The sequence below is a fragment of the Magallana gigas genome, chromosome 5 (genome assembly GCF_963853765.1).
Source record: "Magallana gigas chromosome 5, xbMagGiga1.1, whole genome shotgun sequence".
In the NCBI taxonomy this organism is placed as follows: domain Eukaryota; kingdom Metazoa; phylum Mollusca; class Bivalvia; order Ostreida; family Ostreidae; genus Magallana; species Magallana gigas.
Genome location: NC_088857.1, coordinates 18822857 through 18841493, shown reverse-complemented (window position 1 = coordinate 18841493; position 18637 = coordinate 18822857). Strand labels below are relative to the sequence as shown.

The 18637-nt window shown below is 31.7% G+C and overlaps 1 protein-coding gene across 10 annotated transcripts in view; it reads left to right on the top strand.

Moving 5' to 3' along the window:
* The window catches only part of LOC105339494 (uncharacterized), a 63763-nt gene that overhangs the window by 34718 nt on the left and 10408 nt on the right, over positions 1-18637 (top strand). For 2 of the 10 annotated variants that reach the window (XM_066086071.1, XM_066086073.1), the window contains exons 1-7: positions 4800-5180; positions 5570-5773; positions 6308-6420; positions 7772-7904; positions 13169-13276; positions 17345-17530; positions 18474-18575. The exons of 4 other annotated variants lie outside the window; for them this stretch is intronic. In XM_066086071.1, the coding sequence (XP_065942143.1) occupies positions 5123-5180; positions 5570-5773; positions 6308-6420; positions 7772-7904; positions 13169-13276; positions 17345-17530; positions 18474-18575 (904 nt within the window). In that variant the 5' untranslated portion in view covers positions 4800-5122. Of the gene's footprint in view, positions 1-4792; positions 5181-5569; positions 5774-6307; positions 6421-7771; positions 7905-13168; positions 13277-17344; positions 17531-18077; positions 18213-18473; positions 18576-18637 lie in introns of those variants that run through there. 4 more of the 10 variants (XM_066086070.1, XM_066086069.1, XM_066086074.1 and 1 more) reach the window with 4 other exon arrangements.

Below are 18637 nucleotides of genomic sequence, written 5' to 3'. Positions count from 1 at the left end.
TTTGATTATTTCAAGGTCTAATTGCCAGAGACATGTTAAAGATGAAAAGACTCTCAACTACCTTTGTTATATCGGGCGGGACTTTACTGCTTTTTATGCAGTGTTGTTCGTTTGTGTATATCTATACTACTATATTAAAATAAGAGACTCGAATTTTTGGACTTTAATACCGAGAAATCGGAAGAGTTCTGTCTTTTGTTTTATATATTTTAAATACCATTGGTACTTGAAGATTACCAATTTGTTTTCATTTTTTCTAAATCAATTTCGCTAATTAATAATCAATGAAAATTTCTTTTAAAAATCCGGAAATCATCTGAGTTCTTTTGGATTTTACAATCTTGCGCATGCACATTCACGCTAAATCACAGGAGGCTCTTTAGTTTATGTTTTCACAATATCACTTTTCATGGATAAACTAAAAAACGATATTACAAATACGTGAAAATTTTCATTAAAAATTTGTCATATATTCTGTTCATCAAAGGAAATATGGAAGATAACTCTAACTCAGTGCAAGAGTTCTGAATGTCAGCATGGTGTGTAAATTCGAAGCCAGTGAAAAAAGTGTATAATTCTTTAGGAATATGAATAAGTTTTGAGATGAAAGGTATTTACAGCTTTAAAATGGTTTGTTATGAATAATTTAACTGTTATTTTTAAAGGAGCTTCATTAATTTTCTTAGAAATCGTTTCGGAGCGATTCTGCAAGTTTTTGCTACATTACGGGTATATGGGAGCAAAGACATAAATAAACAAAGATTGGCAACTCCGCCATTAGTGTGTTTTGTTGTTGAAAAATGTTTCTGGAGCAACCTTACTTTGAGAACTACATTTTAGTAAACTGAGATGATGGTCTTAAACCAAAAGTATATTGTTTTAATAAAGTGTGCATAGGTTTTAAACATTTTGAATCAAAAAATTGAAAAATACGATTAAGTCTGTCCCAAGACATTTATACAGCACATTTGGACGATTTTTAATAAAAATACACATACCTGTAAAAGAAGTGCAGTTGAAATAGTTGAAAGAGATAATTTCCGAAATAATTTCATTGACCTAGTATTATCTTCCACTCGGAAAAATTCACAGGAACGAAAAAAGATTCCTTATGGAGATTTGTAATGGGGAATATTCACATCTTTATTGAAACCTGATAAGCTAACAGGGGTGTTTCGACCGAGAAATCTTCGGAAATTTTCATATTTTTGAATGAACATCGTTTGAACCCTAGGGCTGAGGTATTTATAAATATCATGCAATTAAGCAAAATGTAAATCTAGGATATCTTGGGAGAGAGTATAACATATATATATAGAAAATATATTGGCCAGCTATAAAACATCGGCGAAATCTGGGACGACAGGTGGCCAACTGCCTCCTTAAACTCCTCTTTTAATATTGCTTATATGACATAAACTCATTGAAAAAAATAATATTTTGAATATGTTGGTAATAGGTTTTAGCTGTTTGTATTTCGATATGTTCGTTAATTAGAAATATATACTGATTTAAACTGGGAACACTTTACAATAGGGACCGCGAGATTTCGATCAGTTGCCAATCTCTGTTATTTATGTCTATCATGGAAAGCATTTTAACTGTGGTGAATGTCTGTCCCGAGACACAGTTAGATTATTCTAACTAAGCAGAGTGCAGTGAAATTAATCGCATTATTGTAGGCCTAAAGCTTGGTTAAGTAAATGTAAAAAAAAAATATACGGTGTGTCGATTAATTTATCGTCAGAGAAGACCAAATGGTTTGAAGACTTGACCTGGAAATGTGTGTGGTAACAAGCATGATGTCTTACATGATAGTGGTATTTGCATTTTAATCTTATCAATGATAATTTCTTTAATTATTAATGCTGAATGGGTTTGTTTTGTTATCAAAATGCTGAAACATCGTTTTAGGGCAAATAACAAAGAGGTAAAATAGATACATCGACTTGTAAAGATATTATATAATACACAAATACATTACGATTTATGTAGCAAAATAATGATTAAACATAATTTATGTTATTTTTCTTTCAAACTATACTTGTACAATGTATAAGAATACATGTAAACAATATTGAAGGTATTGTTGAAACTGTGTTATATTATGTGCTAATGTGGATTGGTGGATGAGAGAGTGTGTGTGAAATGTTCTTTCCTAATGTACATGTATGAAGTGTAACATTGTTAAAAATGATTTGCAATAAATGTTTGCAATATTACAGTCAATGATCTTCATCATCCAGGATTTTTATGAATCGTCGTGTAATGTAGATATCTTTTACGAATTGATAATTTTGCACATGTCAGCTATTAATGACGTCATTTTTACCCAATATTCAACTTCATTGATTACATGAAATGTTTTCGGCAAAATCAAAATAATCAACAACAGAAATTGTATTGCCATTCCGTGCCGTGCAAAAGCTTTCAGATTGCTTTTTATTAAAGAGGTCTTGGGAGAAAAACGATTGATAAACAGTGTAAACAACAAGAATCTAATGGGCCGTTAAAATCACTCCAGTTTTGAATTCCAATAAATGCAACAATTACAATATTGTCATGTGTATAATGTTCTTGATTATGCTGCATGCATAGAAACACATACAATGTGTGATTAAAACATTTGCAAATTCAGTTAAAAAAGCCGAGAAAACCCCCCAGAAAAAAATTCCCAAAACATCGGCAATTTCGAAAAGCTTTCCGGAGTTTGTGCAGTTTCCTTTAGGCGTGTCTTTCCGTTGGCGGACATGTTACGTAATGACAAATGATCCTTGGACTGACTGGCACATCATGAAAATGAGAAAAGTGTGGATTAACTTGGAGGAGGGGGGGGGGTTAAAAAAAATTGACAATTTATGATTAAGGCGAAGGGATTGGGATCAGGAGGAAGATGAAATACCTTATGTGAGTTAAAAGTTGTCCCCTTCTTCAATCAATTTTTACCTCACCTGAACCAAAGGTTCACCCGTTGTCCGTCGTCCGTCCGTCTGCCTGTAAACTGTCTTCGTCAGAACCACTAGGCCAAATTTAACTAAACTTGGTACAAAGCATCGTGAAAAAGGTAATCTAAAATAAAATGTAAAATAAAGGACAAAATCCTTTTCAAAAGAATGATAATTGGGAAATACACTGTAGTAGAAATGGTATGCCTTAAAAATCTCCTTCTCAAGAACCGCTGCACCAGAAATGCCAATATATACAACAGAGCTTGTATATGAAATGAAGAATGCTAGGTCCCAACTTTGGATTCAAAGTTTAACATAGAAATACATAGAAGAAATGTTTCAAAATCTTCTTCTCAACAACCACAATACAAAAATTTGTAAAATGTGTAGATTCTATATTGTCAAAACCGCGACATGCGGACACATACTAGGGCCCTAAGAGGGTTTCAAACTTTAACATAGAAATATATTTGGGTATTGTTTAAAAATTTTCATTTTCAAGAACCACAATGATGCAATTTGTGTTTTTAATATGCAAGCATTCTCAAATAATGTAGATTCTAAATTGTTAAAAGCGTGACCCCCAGACCAATACTGGGGCCTCAATAGGGAGTTTTTGCTTTGTAAGCATCTTCATATTTTCATATCCTTGTATCAGGGTAACAGTGACATTCCTTCATTTTTCATAAATATTCAAAGCTCATTTTACAATTTTGTTACCTTTAACTAGTTGAGGCATAGTATAATTAGATTAGTCAGTTAATGTATTTTAGATTGTAGGATATAATTTCTAAAAAGTATACTTTTGTATTTTTGTTTAATATATTGTATAATCTTGAAATTTTTACAATATTTTAAGAATTTCACATTTAAAAATCTCCAAATAAAATTATACAAGAACTTTTGATAAGGTGAGCGATGTGGCCCATGAGCCTCTTTTTTATTACTCCAAAATAGGAAGTGCACAACCAAATATAGCTTAGCTGATATCATTTTAACTCTTTCTCTTTTGACCATTTCACAATAGTTAGAAGCATTTCAGCTAAATCTAAACAAGTACTTGGTTTGTCTGTTGGTACCAGGCAGTTGAGATGAGGGGCGCTATGCATACTCATTAAATGCAAAAAGACCCACACTACTCCGGCAAGGAACAAGAACGTTGTGAGTTTGTTTCCTGGTATAACGTATACACAATAAACAAAAATATATCTAAAAAAAATCAACAAAATATCTTTAAAAACCACATTACATTACATCGTTTTTCATTTTCTAAAGAAATGAAAAAAATTATGAAAATTAGATTAAATAAAAATTATATTTTTAGTCTGTTCAAAACTTGTACAAGTAGAATAAAGTAGTATCTTTAATGTTATCGGGCACTTGTGTGTGATTCTAAATGTGTGGAAGTATACACTTCACTTCCGAGTATCAGTCATACACACACCGTCAAAGTTATAAATATATCTCTAAAAGGTTGTTTGGGACTTACGCTCTGTACATTGAATGCAATCCTGTAGTGCTTGTTTTGTATGATTACCTTAATACTTGATGAATGTGTTTCGATATAAACTCAAAAAAGAGATTCAACAGCAAATTTTCGAAACAAGATTAGAAAAAGAAAAGAGAAACTGTAGTTTGACATTCATAATTCTTTTGTTAAAATTATTATTTCTATAAGTGATATTTATACATTATATAAACAATACTTTTTTCGACATACCACATAAGTTACATGTACATCGATCACAAAAATCAAGTGCATAAGGCAAATTGTTACTAATTCAAGAACATGTAATATTTTTTTCATGTCAGGATATACATCAACGCTAACGGAAAGAGATCTGTGAGTAAAACACACACGAGCTGAATGTCCTCACCCGCATACACTGTACTAGTGAGAAATACTTCACATGACATCTCACTTTAAGTGTTTCTCCAAAAAGAAAGTTGACACTGATTATCTTTATTGATTAATCAACATCACATCCCTTTTCTTGCAAGACGCTGGATTAAATGCATGCAATGTTTAGATGTGCAGTGAGTACTGTAAGCCGTCCGGATGTTAGTGTGAGGAAATGTGATTTTCCGTGTTCTTGGTTCTAAGTGGCGTGTTAATCATATAGATGTGCGACAAAATTGCATGTGTTGTAACCCTTACACAATAACGAATATACATGTATATCATGGATTGGTACTCCCGATACCTTTATTGTATTGTGCTATCCGTTTTAAGTGAGTATTATTTTCTAACAGTTTTTAATAGTTCAAGTTTTTAATAACGACACTTTTATAAACAGCGTAGTTGCAAATAAGACATTTTATTATATAGTTAAATTTTATACACTAACTTCCGTGTAGTGAATTTTGCTTGGCTAGTCTATTATTCACACATAAGACCCCACCGTCACCATTTTTCCCCAAGTCAAACTCAGTTCATGTCTAAGTATCGACCTCAGATAAATGAACTTTAATTTCTTTTAAGATCTGAGTTGCTGACTGAGTTAAGTGATCTGAAAATTTTGGTGAAACTTTTACTTAAAATATATTTTTGATCTATCAGTACTTTACAAGCTCATGCATTCGAAGATGATCTGGAAGTTGTTAAAATTCCTCTATTGCAGACGTGCATTCATCTGCAGTGGTACTAAAAGGTGTGTACCTTAATTGGAAAGAGGCTAATGAAGCTTGTCAGTTGATAAAATTTTCACAAGTGAAGACAGAATATAAAAAGTTTGTTAATCAGATGGTAAAGGAAACCACAGTGACTCCTAGTTCTGGGTACTGGATACAAGACGCAGTAACGGAATTCAGCGTCGTGAATAAAGGTACAAGAAACACAAACAAATTAATGATATATATTCCCAATAATGCAACATTAGGAAGGCTATATATGGTCAACAAAGTAGCCACCAGGTCTCCCTTAAATTTTAAGATAAGATTAACTATAGATTTGAGATCTATATTTTCATATAGAATTTGACAGGACCACAGAACCCTCTTAAATAAGGCAAATAGATATGATTGATGACTTTTTTAGATCCCGAATGAAAATTAGCATGATTAATTTTAAGGTATTTTGTTAAATGAAAACGGATTGTCTTTAGTTACTAAAAATTCCCAAGTGTGTATTTTAAAGAATAAGTTCCTTTGAAAAAGTTTGATTCTCAATAAAAAGAATTGTGCTTTTATCTAAAGATCATCGAGGTTTAACTCAACTTTTCATATTTACTACTATTAGTACTGGAATAGTAGGTTGTATCAATATGTTTTAGGTTTTCTTTTAGACTCATATATGTATTGTTCGGTACTGTAACATAGATCAAACTAAATATAATATTGTTTTCAATTTTTTCTTTAAGGTTGTCAGAAGAACGTCAATGTTTTAGTCTCTAGAACGATTGAAAGAAACAGGCTTTTAAACTGCTTTCAATTTTGTCAAAACAATGCCAATACAACGACCATTGGAGTAAAGGTTTCATGTTAATACATGTAGCATCCTTAAATTAGATATGATTAAGTGAATTTGATATTGATGACTACAATATTTTACTTTATCCGATCCGATCTAAACAGATATTTATATTGATAGATTCTTAATCCAACATTAATCAATCAATTCTGAATATCATTCAAGATTGTCATTGAAAAACTTCTCTTTCAATTCGATTCAATCGTTTCTATAAGGTCACCATATTTCGCCGACCTTGATTTCAAGACCCTGTATTACATGCATCAATTTAACAAAAACCTCAAATTGTCTTAACGCCACCTACCTGTAACACGACCCTGTAAATGATTCACAGTACTGAGTATTACTATTTACAAATTACATCGTCAGGGTAACCAAAATTAAACTTTTACAAAAGTTCCCCTAAACAAAGAACATGAGCGAATAATATGGCGCAGATGCCTATTAGTTAATCATAAAATACAATTATGAATATTTTCAATACATTTCATTGCTCTAAGAGCTTTATATATTATAAAAAAATCATGCAAAAAATTTAAACTAGTATATTCTGTTTAAACGTAGAGAGAAAAAATTAAAAATTCTAAATTAAGATTTGGCGATATCGTATCTTTAACTTTATAATGCTTAGTTCTTATAGCAATCTTTGTCCTTGAAGCACAGATATCCATTTTAGTCATATGAATTGAGGTTTTTAAGTTCTAGTTAATACTATGGCCACGAATGTTTTTTTCTTCTGAAACATGTTGCATGCAGAATAAATAACGATTCTTATGTACGGTTTAAAAACGTATTAAACTTATTCACTAAAATTAATAAAAATTCTTTGTTTTAAATTATACTTGACTGACCTCATGACAAAAACATGATATCAAAACGCTTCACACTTGTAGAAAAAATGGGATACTTATTATAATAACGCATTATTGAAATTCAGTACACCCTAACAATGTAATGGGTTTTTTTTGTTTTGTGCGCGTTTAAAGTTAAAGTTTTATGATGCAATGTCATGATGATTAAAACCTATCCAGAAGGATGAAAGTGACAGGTTTTTTTCATAGTCACTAAACTCAAATTTCACTTGCAAAACGAATAAAGAGAATATCATTAAATAGTCTTTCTTCTGTAACGTTATACTGAAAGAATTTCTTGGTCTCGTTTTTTTCTGCAATACATTAGCAACATTGAAAAAGTATAAACCAACAGTAAATAGTTCAATATTTAATTAATACTAGTTACATCTTCAAAAGAACAAAAGAATTTGTGCTCAATCGGTTAGTTTGAGAAAACAATAAAGATGTGGAATTTAGAAGAATGAATATTGTATGCTTTAAATATTTTTTTCTACTTTCAGGGAAACAATTGTTCGTGCTTGGCATCAATGAGATCTGACAGATATTTGCCCATTGACAACTGTGATATTCCATGTGTTTGGGAAGACAGACTGTGTGAGATGGCAACAGTTTTTTCCGTTTTCGAACGACAAGGTAAATAACCATTTCACAATATCAGCACCATACATTTTAATTGCAACACTCGTTATAAGACAATGTTTCTTAACAATCAACACAGCAGGCACATTGTGATTTTATTTTCATATTGAGGGAGGTGAAATTATGAAAAAAATAAAAGATTTTAATTATCAGAATGAAAGTAACTATTCATTACTTCAGTAAAAAAATCAAATAATTGACTTCAAAATGAAGGGTATGATTGCATTTTAAAAAATGCCCTCTTAAAAATAAATGTTAACAAAATAATCATAGAAATATAATAAAATCAACTTGTCCGCGAATGAATATGTATGTATGCATAGTTACAACGCATTTAAAAAAATACAATTGCATGCATTAATTTTAAAACCATGTCAATGCACTATCAAAACAATTATAATAAACGTTGATATTGTCGATACTAAAGCACTTTTTTTAGCACAAAATTGTGTAGGGTTTGGTGAAAGAACTTTTAAAATCAATAAATAGTCATATCAACATTGTTTATCCAAACGGTATACATATATATCAATCAGAAAACCCAAGAAAATTTCAGCAAATAAGCTCATGTACATGTAGATCACGAATTAACACATTAAGAACATTTATATTACGACACGAACTGCATCGGTTAGCAACCATTCTTTGATTGTATTTGAAAATCTTTTATTACTTTTTTAACAAGGTAAATGTATGAATGCCGCAAATTAGCTAAAAAATATTTGGCTATGCCAGAAATGAAAACAATTCGTATAGAGATCAATGTATAACGTGTATTACAAATGGCTTAAAATATAATACGTAGTGCTTATAAACAAACATGGTGACAAGGATATATGTTATTAAGTATATCAAACACATTACAGTAAAGTACGAAAAGTTAAGTACGAACACGGATATAGCGAACTCTCGGATATAGCAAAGTTTTTTTGGAGTCCCAGGTAAAATTCTTAACAAACCTTTGCAAATTTTACGGCTATAACGAATTCGGATACTAGTATAACGAATTTATGGATATAGCGAACTGATTTTGAGTCCCGTAGAAGTTAATAATAATGAAATTTAACACTTTCGTAACGTTTTTCTCTCAGTTAAATAAAGTTTCCACTACTATATAACATATTAAACATGATTGTTTGAATAAATTTAATTTCATATAAATTTTTCGACCCATAGTCCGATCATTATATGTATCAAAGTAATATATTTTTATTCTAAGCCTCAATTAGTAAAAATTGTAGTCTTGTGAAAGAAAACATGTATATAGTGAATTCGCTATAATTATTATTACGAATTTGTTATACGGATATAACGAATTAAGGATATAACGAAGTAAATCCTTTGGTCCCTAGGTCTTCGCTATATCCGAGTTTTACTGTATTATTATTTAGAATATCATTGCAAGAAAATACATACCCTTATGATTATTCTTGGGCGATTATAGTGTTTCATTGTTTAGTACACAGTGTAACTCTCTTGTTTTTATAATGAAGTGATTTATTTTTTGTTAATTTGAATTCGAGAGGGGTTTATGTTTAAGCACCCCATGAGTAAATCCATATTTTTCATCATACCACAGAAGACAATATGGTTTGGCCACCTTTCCAATATTAAATTTAACTTTCTTAACAACTAAACATCCTTTTTCAGTTCTGTAACATTTACTTTGATATGTTCGGTGAACATTTTTGGATGTGATAAAGAGGACCTTCTCGTAATCAATTTGAATGTGTGTTTACCAATTATCATATCATTATAGAATTAGCTAACGAAAATCGAAGTCATGATTTCATGATTTATGATTTTTCCAAAGTGCGTAAAGTGTCTCCATAACAAAACAACAGATGTTGGTGTCTATTCATTCGCACATCATTTTTTTTTAAATCGTGTTAACTTGGTCGAAACATTGAAAAAAATCTTAAATGAGCTGTCACGTTGACAGTTTTAGTAAAATAAATTTAGTTTAATTAATTGGCATTAAGACATTAAAAAGTATAATAAATTATATAATAATTAAGTTCAAGTCGTAACCGTTTTTATCTATCAAAACTATGCCTTGGTACAAACTGAGTTTTAACTAGATTGTCAAATTTATTATTCAGACCGGGGGCTACATACTTGCAGCTAAAGGCTTATTAGTTCAATAAAAAAACTTCTAAAAATAATTGTTATAAACTTTAATAAATAAAACAGAATGCGACAGTTCAAATAAAATAAATTGTTTATACTGTAAGCGCTTTAAGCCATGTCGGCTCTTCAGACAGCTATACAGGTATAACAGGCAGGTATAACTGTCTAAAGAGCCGACATGGCTAAAAGCAGTAAACAATTTTTTTTTAGTTTGGACGGTCGCATTCTGTTTTATTTATTTATTTTTGCTGTACAAAGGCTTTATATATATATATATATATATATATATATATATATATATATATATATATATATATATATATATATATATATATATATATATTCAGGGGGAAAAAGGGGAAAAATACCAGTTTTAAAAATATATTTGTGACATATCTAGTATTGCAAAATGTAAACAAAGGTACACGGCATACTGCATCAGAGGCACTTTGCGAGGCAGGGTAGAACTCGATCATATTATGTTCATGAGTGGGCATAGAAAAGAAGGATCTATCAATAGTTATGCCAGAAAATGAACAGATAACCTAAAAATCGCAATCAGTAAAACATTTTTCAGCTTAGCGTCAGCGAGCAATGACGGTGCAGGGCATTGACAGTATATTTGTTTTGTAATCGAGAAATGAATCTTAATACAGCATCGCAAACGTTTAAGCTCACCTGAGCTGAAATCTCAAGTTAGCTTATCTAATTACATTTAGTCTGTCATCTATTTGTCCGTCCGTCTGTCTGTTCATAAACTTTTCACATTTTCGACATCTTCTCAAGAACTATTCGGCCAATTTAAACCAAACTTGGCACAAAGCACCCTTAGGCAAAGGGGATTCAAGGGGAGTTAATTAGGAATTATTGAAAATTTTGGAGAATTTTTAATAAACTTCTTCTTAAGAACCATTTGGCCAGGAAAGCTGTAACTTGTGTGGAAGCATCCTAACGTAGTGTATATTCAAAGTTGTGAAAATCATGACCCCCGGGGGTATGGTGGGCCACAATGGGGGGTTGAGTTTTTACATAGGAATATAGATAGTAAATCTTTAAAAACCTTGTCAGAAACCTATCCGCCAGGAAAGCTGAAACCTGTGTGGAAGCCTGCTCAGGTAGTATAGATTCAAAAGTGTTAAAATCAGGACCCCTGGGGGAAGGGTGGTGCCACAATCAGGGGGGGGGGGAGGGTCAAATTTTTACATAGGAATATATTGAGAAAATCTTTAAAAATCTTCTTCTCAGAAACTAACTAGCAAGGAAAATTGAAACTTTTGTAGAAGGATGCTCAGGTAGTGTAGATCTTCTTCTCATAAACTTATCAGCCGGGTGATTCTTGTAAATTGTGTAGACTTTGGCCCCTTGACAATTCTTGGGCGTCACGATGGGTTCAGAGTTTGATGTAAGTTTATATTCCATATACATAAACAATTGTCTATGATCTTTTTCAGAACTGAAATGCTTAACATGTGTCATGACTATAAAATTATCCTTTTAAAAAAGGGACTAATGGTACATGTGCTAAGAATATCCAAGAGGAAAATGGATTTTTATTTATACAGGATCGTCATGTATTATACAACATTGTCCAGATATTTTATTTTATGATTCCATTAAGCTGTTTTTATCTCACCTATTGTTCCCTATTGTTCCTCAGGTGAGCGATGTGGCCCATGGGCGTCTTGTTTATGAAAGCCTTCTGTTTTAACCGGGTTTTCCAACGGAAAAATCCGGTTATTAAAATGGTGAAAATGGCGGGCGGGCGGATGCAAAAAGGGTACCCTCATTGTACGGATAACTACTCCTACAGTTTTCAAGCTAGGAAATTGTTCGTTTGCAGATCAACTGTACATATATTAGAGGTGTGCATATTGCTAGGATTTTGATTTCTGATAATCTATGAAAAAAATAACAGCTTTTGAACTTCATCATTTTTTGGCAAAATATTGCATATAGGGTACCCTCATTGTACAGATAACTCCTCCTACAGTTCCCAAGATAGAATGTTGTTCTTTTGCAGATCAATTGTACATTTATCAGAGGTGTGCATATTTCTAGGATTTTGAATACTGATAATTTATGAAAAAATACCAGTTTTTGAACTTAGTAATTTTTTGGCAAAATATTGCATATAGGGTACTCCATTTCACTGGATACGGGTTGACATGGATTATGGATACAGTTCACATAAAAGAAAACCTGGTTTGCTGTCACATTGACAGCTTTTCACTTGTTAGATTCATTTCTCGATGACCAAAAACATATATACAAGCATTTCTATAATAAACAGGCTGTTTTGATTTTTAAAGAAGACATTAATTTTCTATGTTAAAAAGTCTTTCACAAAATCTAGGTTCAAAGTATTTGTGTTTTTTAAAATCTGTAAGTTCCTAATTAAACACGAGGAATTTGTATCCGCGTAAAATCGCGAGAAGCACCCCTCACAAATTTTAAATTCTCGTCATTATTTTCTGAGAGTTGGGAACTATCAGAAATATGTATAACAATACATGATTCCTTTACACAAAATGCATTTCATTGGCTATTTAATTATTATTGCATAAGGGTTGTCATTAAGAGGAATGCCTATCTGTCTACAAGTTTCTACAAAAAGTCGGTGATTTGACGTTCAATATTTAACAAATAATTTTCGATGGTTTGATGATAGAATATTTAAATACTTTTCATATCCAAAAGTTACCTTTGGAAGAATTTACAAAATCGGCTGATCGTTTCTGCATAAACTGGTCTTTAAGTCTTTGCTTGACAGCATTAGTAATCAATTTAAGATTTACAATGCATTGTTCATTCTAAATGTTAGAAAACCCACAGTTTTCAAAAGATTGCAAACTATCAATGGGTTTTTAAAATATTTAGATATTAAAATATTTTAATAAATGTACGAGTCGACTGGCTCTTTAACTTTTTCTGGGCTGAATAAAAGGTCTTTCTTGCCTGTTGATTTATGATAGGAAATATTTACTCTTTTCATATGCAAACTCCTCTAGAGTATACGTTTATCGAGCTTGGAATTTTATGCCACACATTACTCCAGTTAAAGTAAATCAACTTTACAGATCTAGACTGATAGTGCAGATATGGGGACAAACTTTTCGTTATTTTTTTAGATAGTATTGGTACGCTGGGCGGTTTTCAAATTGAAGAATGCATCTCTATCATATCTGGAAGGGCCGTCAAATTTAACTGTTCATCACAGAATATGTATATTTGTCAAGGTAAGTATGATAAAAAGAGTTGAATAAATTCCTTTCTTAATTCAGCTTTACAAGATTTTACTTATCATTAATTATCTCACCTACGAATTTTAAATGAACAAGTTCCGAGATCTGCAATAGTTCATCTTCCCAAAATATAGCCAAAGCTATATGGTTCACTCTGCTCTTCTTAAAGAGTTTTGGTTCACTCCGTTCCCCATAAACCCTTGGCAGATTTCATTACGAAAACTCAGTGACAACCTCTGTTTTATGATTGGCTGCAGCTGCCAATAGCTGATCCTATCGTAACGTTTAAAACACTTGCTTTATAAATAGTGTCTTTGTAAATAAATTACAATTAGAATAACGTTTACTACAAGTAGGTTACATCTTAATTCGTATAAAATTATACGTAATTTCTTATCCGAGGCCCGCAAGTCTATATTTTTTCAAGTTATCATTTATTCCATAGAGCTATGTAACCTCTTATTTCATTGAATTAAAATGTAAAGTTGCAAGGGGTGCAACTCTAGTTATTTGCTATATAGCGCCACCGCATCACCGAGTTTTCGTAATAAGATCTGCCAAGGGGAAGCGAAGTGGACTGAACACCTTCTCTAGTCCACATATCATATTTAAAACCGTCTGCACAAATTAATATCCCATATATGTAAAAAAAAAAGTGTTTTTTTTATAGAAAGGGGGTCAAGTAAATTTCTTAAAGTTACCCGATAAAAGCAGATAAAGAGAGAAGGCATTAGTACTATTGAGTATTGTTCCTAAGGAAAATTGTTGTGTATCTATTGAGCAGTTTATTGTTTCAATGTTTCATGTTTGGACTAACGGATTGATCACCACACACTTAATGCAGTATATAATTACACGCTCATTATGAAGGCACATCATAGCCCGATTGCATGTTTAACACATTATTGTGATAAAAGTAAAGGTAGTTTCAAACCTACTTGTATAGAAATACATGTATTAACAACATTCATGTGATAGGATTCAAATAATTTCAATAAATTGCACCGGATACTTTTTTCTCCATAAAAGAAATACAGCTTTAACATCACAAATTATTTGCATGTACGAGAAAATGTTTTTATTGTGACGATCTCAATACTGTGGAAATGTTTACACAATTAATATTTAATAAGAACTGGCGTACCTTAATTCCAGATAGAATATCTCGAAAATTTGATCATTGACATTATGTAAGAGCGCTAGCAATTACTTTAGTCCTTTTAACTTGAATATGCATGCTCTACTTCAAAGTAGGGCATTCTGGAAATACTTTTGTTGATAAACTGTACCATGTCAATTTCGTTTTATCACCTACCTATTATCTGAAACTTTGTGTTCTGTTATCCAACATGTACATAAATGCTCAAGAGAATCAGTAGCCCAAAAGTAACAGTGACTTAGGTCTTACAATGCCGGGTTATCTCTAAAACCATTATAAAAAGATATTCGTTTATCTGCAATTAACGTTATCGATAGATTTTGCTGACAAAGAGAGATTCACATCTGTAAACAATAATTTACATTCGTTAACTATCGTTAAGATTTGTTAATGATAGTTTCACGATCGTGAAACTATATTTATCAGATAAATTATGTTTTGTAATGGCGTAATGGTTGTTTTCAGTGGTAATAATAGTTTAACACTTCTGAAGATGATCGCGTTTACTATGGTTTACGGATGTGAAATATAGATCGTTTATGGCGTTAAATAAAGTGTCACAGATGATAAACTAGGTTTATCGACTGTTAATTATAGTAACGAATATACAAACGCTGTACAATAAGTAGTTCTTCGTTCTTATCGGTGGACTTAAGATGAGAGCCAATATAAAGTCTTGACTATAGGATTAAACCTTTTCGTTGATTTAAATTAACATATTGTCTGTTTTTTAAAATTTAGTGTCTAGTCCGGACTAAACTTCAATCTGGCCGTAAGTTTTTTGAGTCTGAGGAACGGTCCCAAGCTCTTAAAGCGCAGTACAAGTGCGGGAATTAAAACACTTTAAACATTGAATGATACAATGCTTATTGTTCGTTTTTGTATATACTGTGTTCAATTTTTTTCTTAATTGCTTTCATGACATATTCTTTAAAATTGAAATAAAAAACAGTTTGGCTAGATATTTAGAGGAACAGGCAGGGATGAAAAATATAAACTGAAATGGATGATCTATACATGAACATTATGTACCTGATCTTAAATCTTTTGGCTTCAGCTAACTGGAAAAAGAGCAAACTTTTTTATTTAATTTCAAACGGGTGAGTTGGTATTAAGTGCGTTGTTAATCTAAGGTTTGTTCTTTAGGTCAAATTTCACAATAATTTTTGTCACTGTTCCATATAAGAATTTTAGATAACATATTGTTTTGAAGAAAAAAAAATGCAACCCCCATCCCACTCAACTTCTCTGTTTTATGCGCACATCAGTTATCGATATAGATCAACGTAGAACACAACTTGTTCATTGTTTCCATTTTATGTATATAAGGTTTACTACCAATCTGTCGTGTTTAAAATGTATATAAAAACGCTAATCGATGTCCTATAGATAACTCGCCCTTCGCGTTCAGCCAAGACGTTATTTAGTCTAACTGCGTTTTCGCCATCCGTTCAGAAAAAAGTTCTTTCCATCAAAACTAAAATCGAATCAAATTAATACATTTTTTATTGACCATAGATTGCCGATCAAAGGTATCAGCCTGCGATGCCCGTCAACCCATGTCCGTGTTTACCCTGTTCTGAAAAGCTCTATCTGATTTTCTCACCAGAGGTCGTACTTTGCAAACGTCTATCCTAATAGCAACCTCTCGGGCCTTTTCTCTCGGAAGAAACAACTCGAATGTATTAACATCACCGGATGTTAGAATGTTATACAAAACGGAGTTGCTTCCCAGTAAAATAAGTATCTTCTAGACATCCTCGTGTGTTGCTTTTGTGGTATATTTTAAGGTATATCATTGACTTTAATGAAGTCTAGCTTATATCTCAAAAATCGTAATATGTGCTGTATTTTTATCAAATTTAATAAAAAAGGGGATTGTCATGGACGCCTGTGTAATTTATTCGAGGTGTTTTTCGGAGCCTGTCGGTAAGGTCCGAGAAGTTGCGATTGGCGTCTATTCATCAAAACTAAAATCGCTTTTCAAGAAACAAACTGACTCATTTTCAAATTTGTCAAAACTTATTTTCTTTGTGTACCTTAAATAAGTTCTCACTAAATAAATTGACTATTAACGTAATCATTCAATATCGATTCTTTGCAAGCGTATAATTTGATTTAAACTTTTACTGACTTTGATCCGCCAAAGTGTGTCCACCTTACTATCATTTTTGCTATTTCGGGCTGGTATACCGAAAATGAAAGTAGGTTTTTAAAGCAATATGAGCTGCATTTTTCATGTTGAATTTTTATTTTTACAAAAATGTTCTTTTCTACTAAAACAAATATCATGGTTTTTAAATTTCTGTTAGACATATTTTTGTGGAAAAGGCCGTTAAGGAGCCTTATTTGGAGCAAAATTGAATTATTGTCGCCCTATACAAAAATTAATTTTCTATATATTCCTTAGAAGGGAAATATTTCCTTTGACAAAAATTAATGATTTTTTCAAATCTTAGTTATCATAAAAGTTTAAGTTATATGCAGACTTATCATACTAGCAGGTTTTTGTAGCAAAATAAAATTTTAAAAAATACAGCTCATATTGCTTTAATTTATTTTTTAAGGTATTTATAATGTAAAATTCAAGCGTTTTGACATCATATCACCCGTGTTGAAATACCAAAGCTATTAGTAGTTACTTAGACGCAGGCGTTTCGAAGTTTATTAACAAAAAGTCATAATTTATAAGGATACATGTAGATTGTATAACACTTGTTAAAAAATACTTACCCTGAAATATTTAATTGTTTATGTTGAAATAATTTTCATCTAGGTGTCTTTACAATTTGTTCCACCTGATGTGCATTTGATGCGTCCAGAAAAAAATTAAATACACTATTATTTTAAGATTCTGGGGGTTTATTTTAAATTTACATTAAATGTATATCTTAAAATTTCAGAAAATGGCACTTTAAGTGAATTCCGGGACAAAGTCAATTGGATGGAGGCTGTGTCTAAATGTGCAAAACAAAATCGAACATTAGCTTATTCTTTACCATTTCATGAAAACTACAAACGCTTACTTTATCCCTCATCTCGTTATTGGATTGGCATAAGACAGTTTTATCAAATCGAAATGGTGAAACGTAAGTTCAACTTTATTTCAAGAACTTATTTATGTTCTATATTTTGTTGAAGTCAAACAAAATCAATGCATTAGAGAAGACCAGTACATGTACTGTGTTTCTCTGGGTTTTTCCCAATTACTAGTATGGTTATTTTTTTAAATAAAAACTTTAAATTATTTCTGTTTGTTTTGCTTTAACACTCATTTCCTTCATTATTAAATACTTATTCAGAGGGCTGGATGGTCGTGATCATTTTAAACTATAATACACCAATCCACACTTTACAACAGTTATGTCCCTTGGCCACCATCTTCGGGGAAAACCCCATATATTTCTCACAGTAGCTTTTGTAGTTTAGAGGGTTGTAACTTCGTCATTTGACATTAGAAATCCGTTTCTGCGGTAAATTTTGATTGCACCAAGTTGGGGCAACCCTCACATCGAAGGAATAAATTAAATTCCAAGAGATTTCTTCACAGGACGCCACCGTTTTAGTTTACGAGGCTGGTGATGGTATTCTAAAGATATCCAGAGGCAAGTACTAGGAGTAATGATATCTGAAGTAAAATCCTAAATTAGTTTAATAAGCCTGAAACCGTGCGAAGCTCTTTGTGCGCAATAATTATAGTTTTTTGTTTGACTGGAACTGTAGGTCTACGGTTCGTCAATCCGAATTTCCCGTAGGGCTACAGATCTGCAGGTATTTTTTTTTATTACTAAATGATAGTTTGTAACTTACCAAACTATACATGTATCTGAGTAATTAAGAAAGGTATGATGGTGAATATGTTGGCCACCTAACTTTCTTAATACAAAGCTACATTTCTGGACGTATATTGGAATAGTGCATGTATATTTAGGCAAAATATATCTCATTTTATTTCAATGCAATCAAAACAAACATACAGTAACAGATACCAGAAAAACCCAAGGTATAAAATGCTTTCATTCATCATTTCAGAAGGAAGCAGCTCGTGTTCAGTGATCCGTCGATATAATATAGATGATATCCTTGTTGAAAACTCAAACTGTGACGAATATAAGAAGTATATTTGTTTCAAAGGTACTTTTGTGTCCAAGTATTAGAAACAAAATATTATGGTTAACAAAATAAATGAGTTTAGT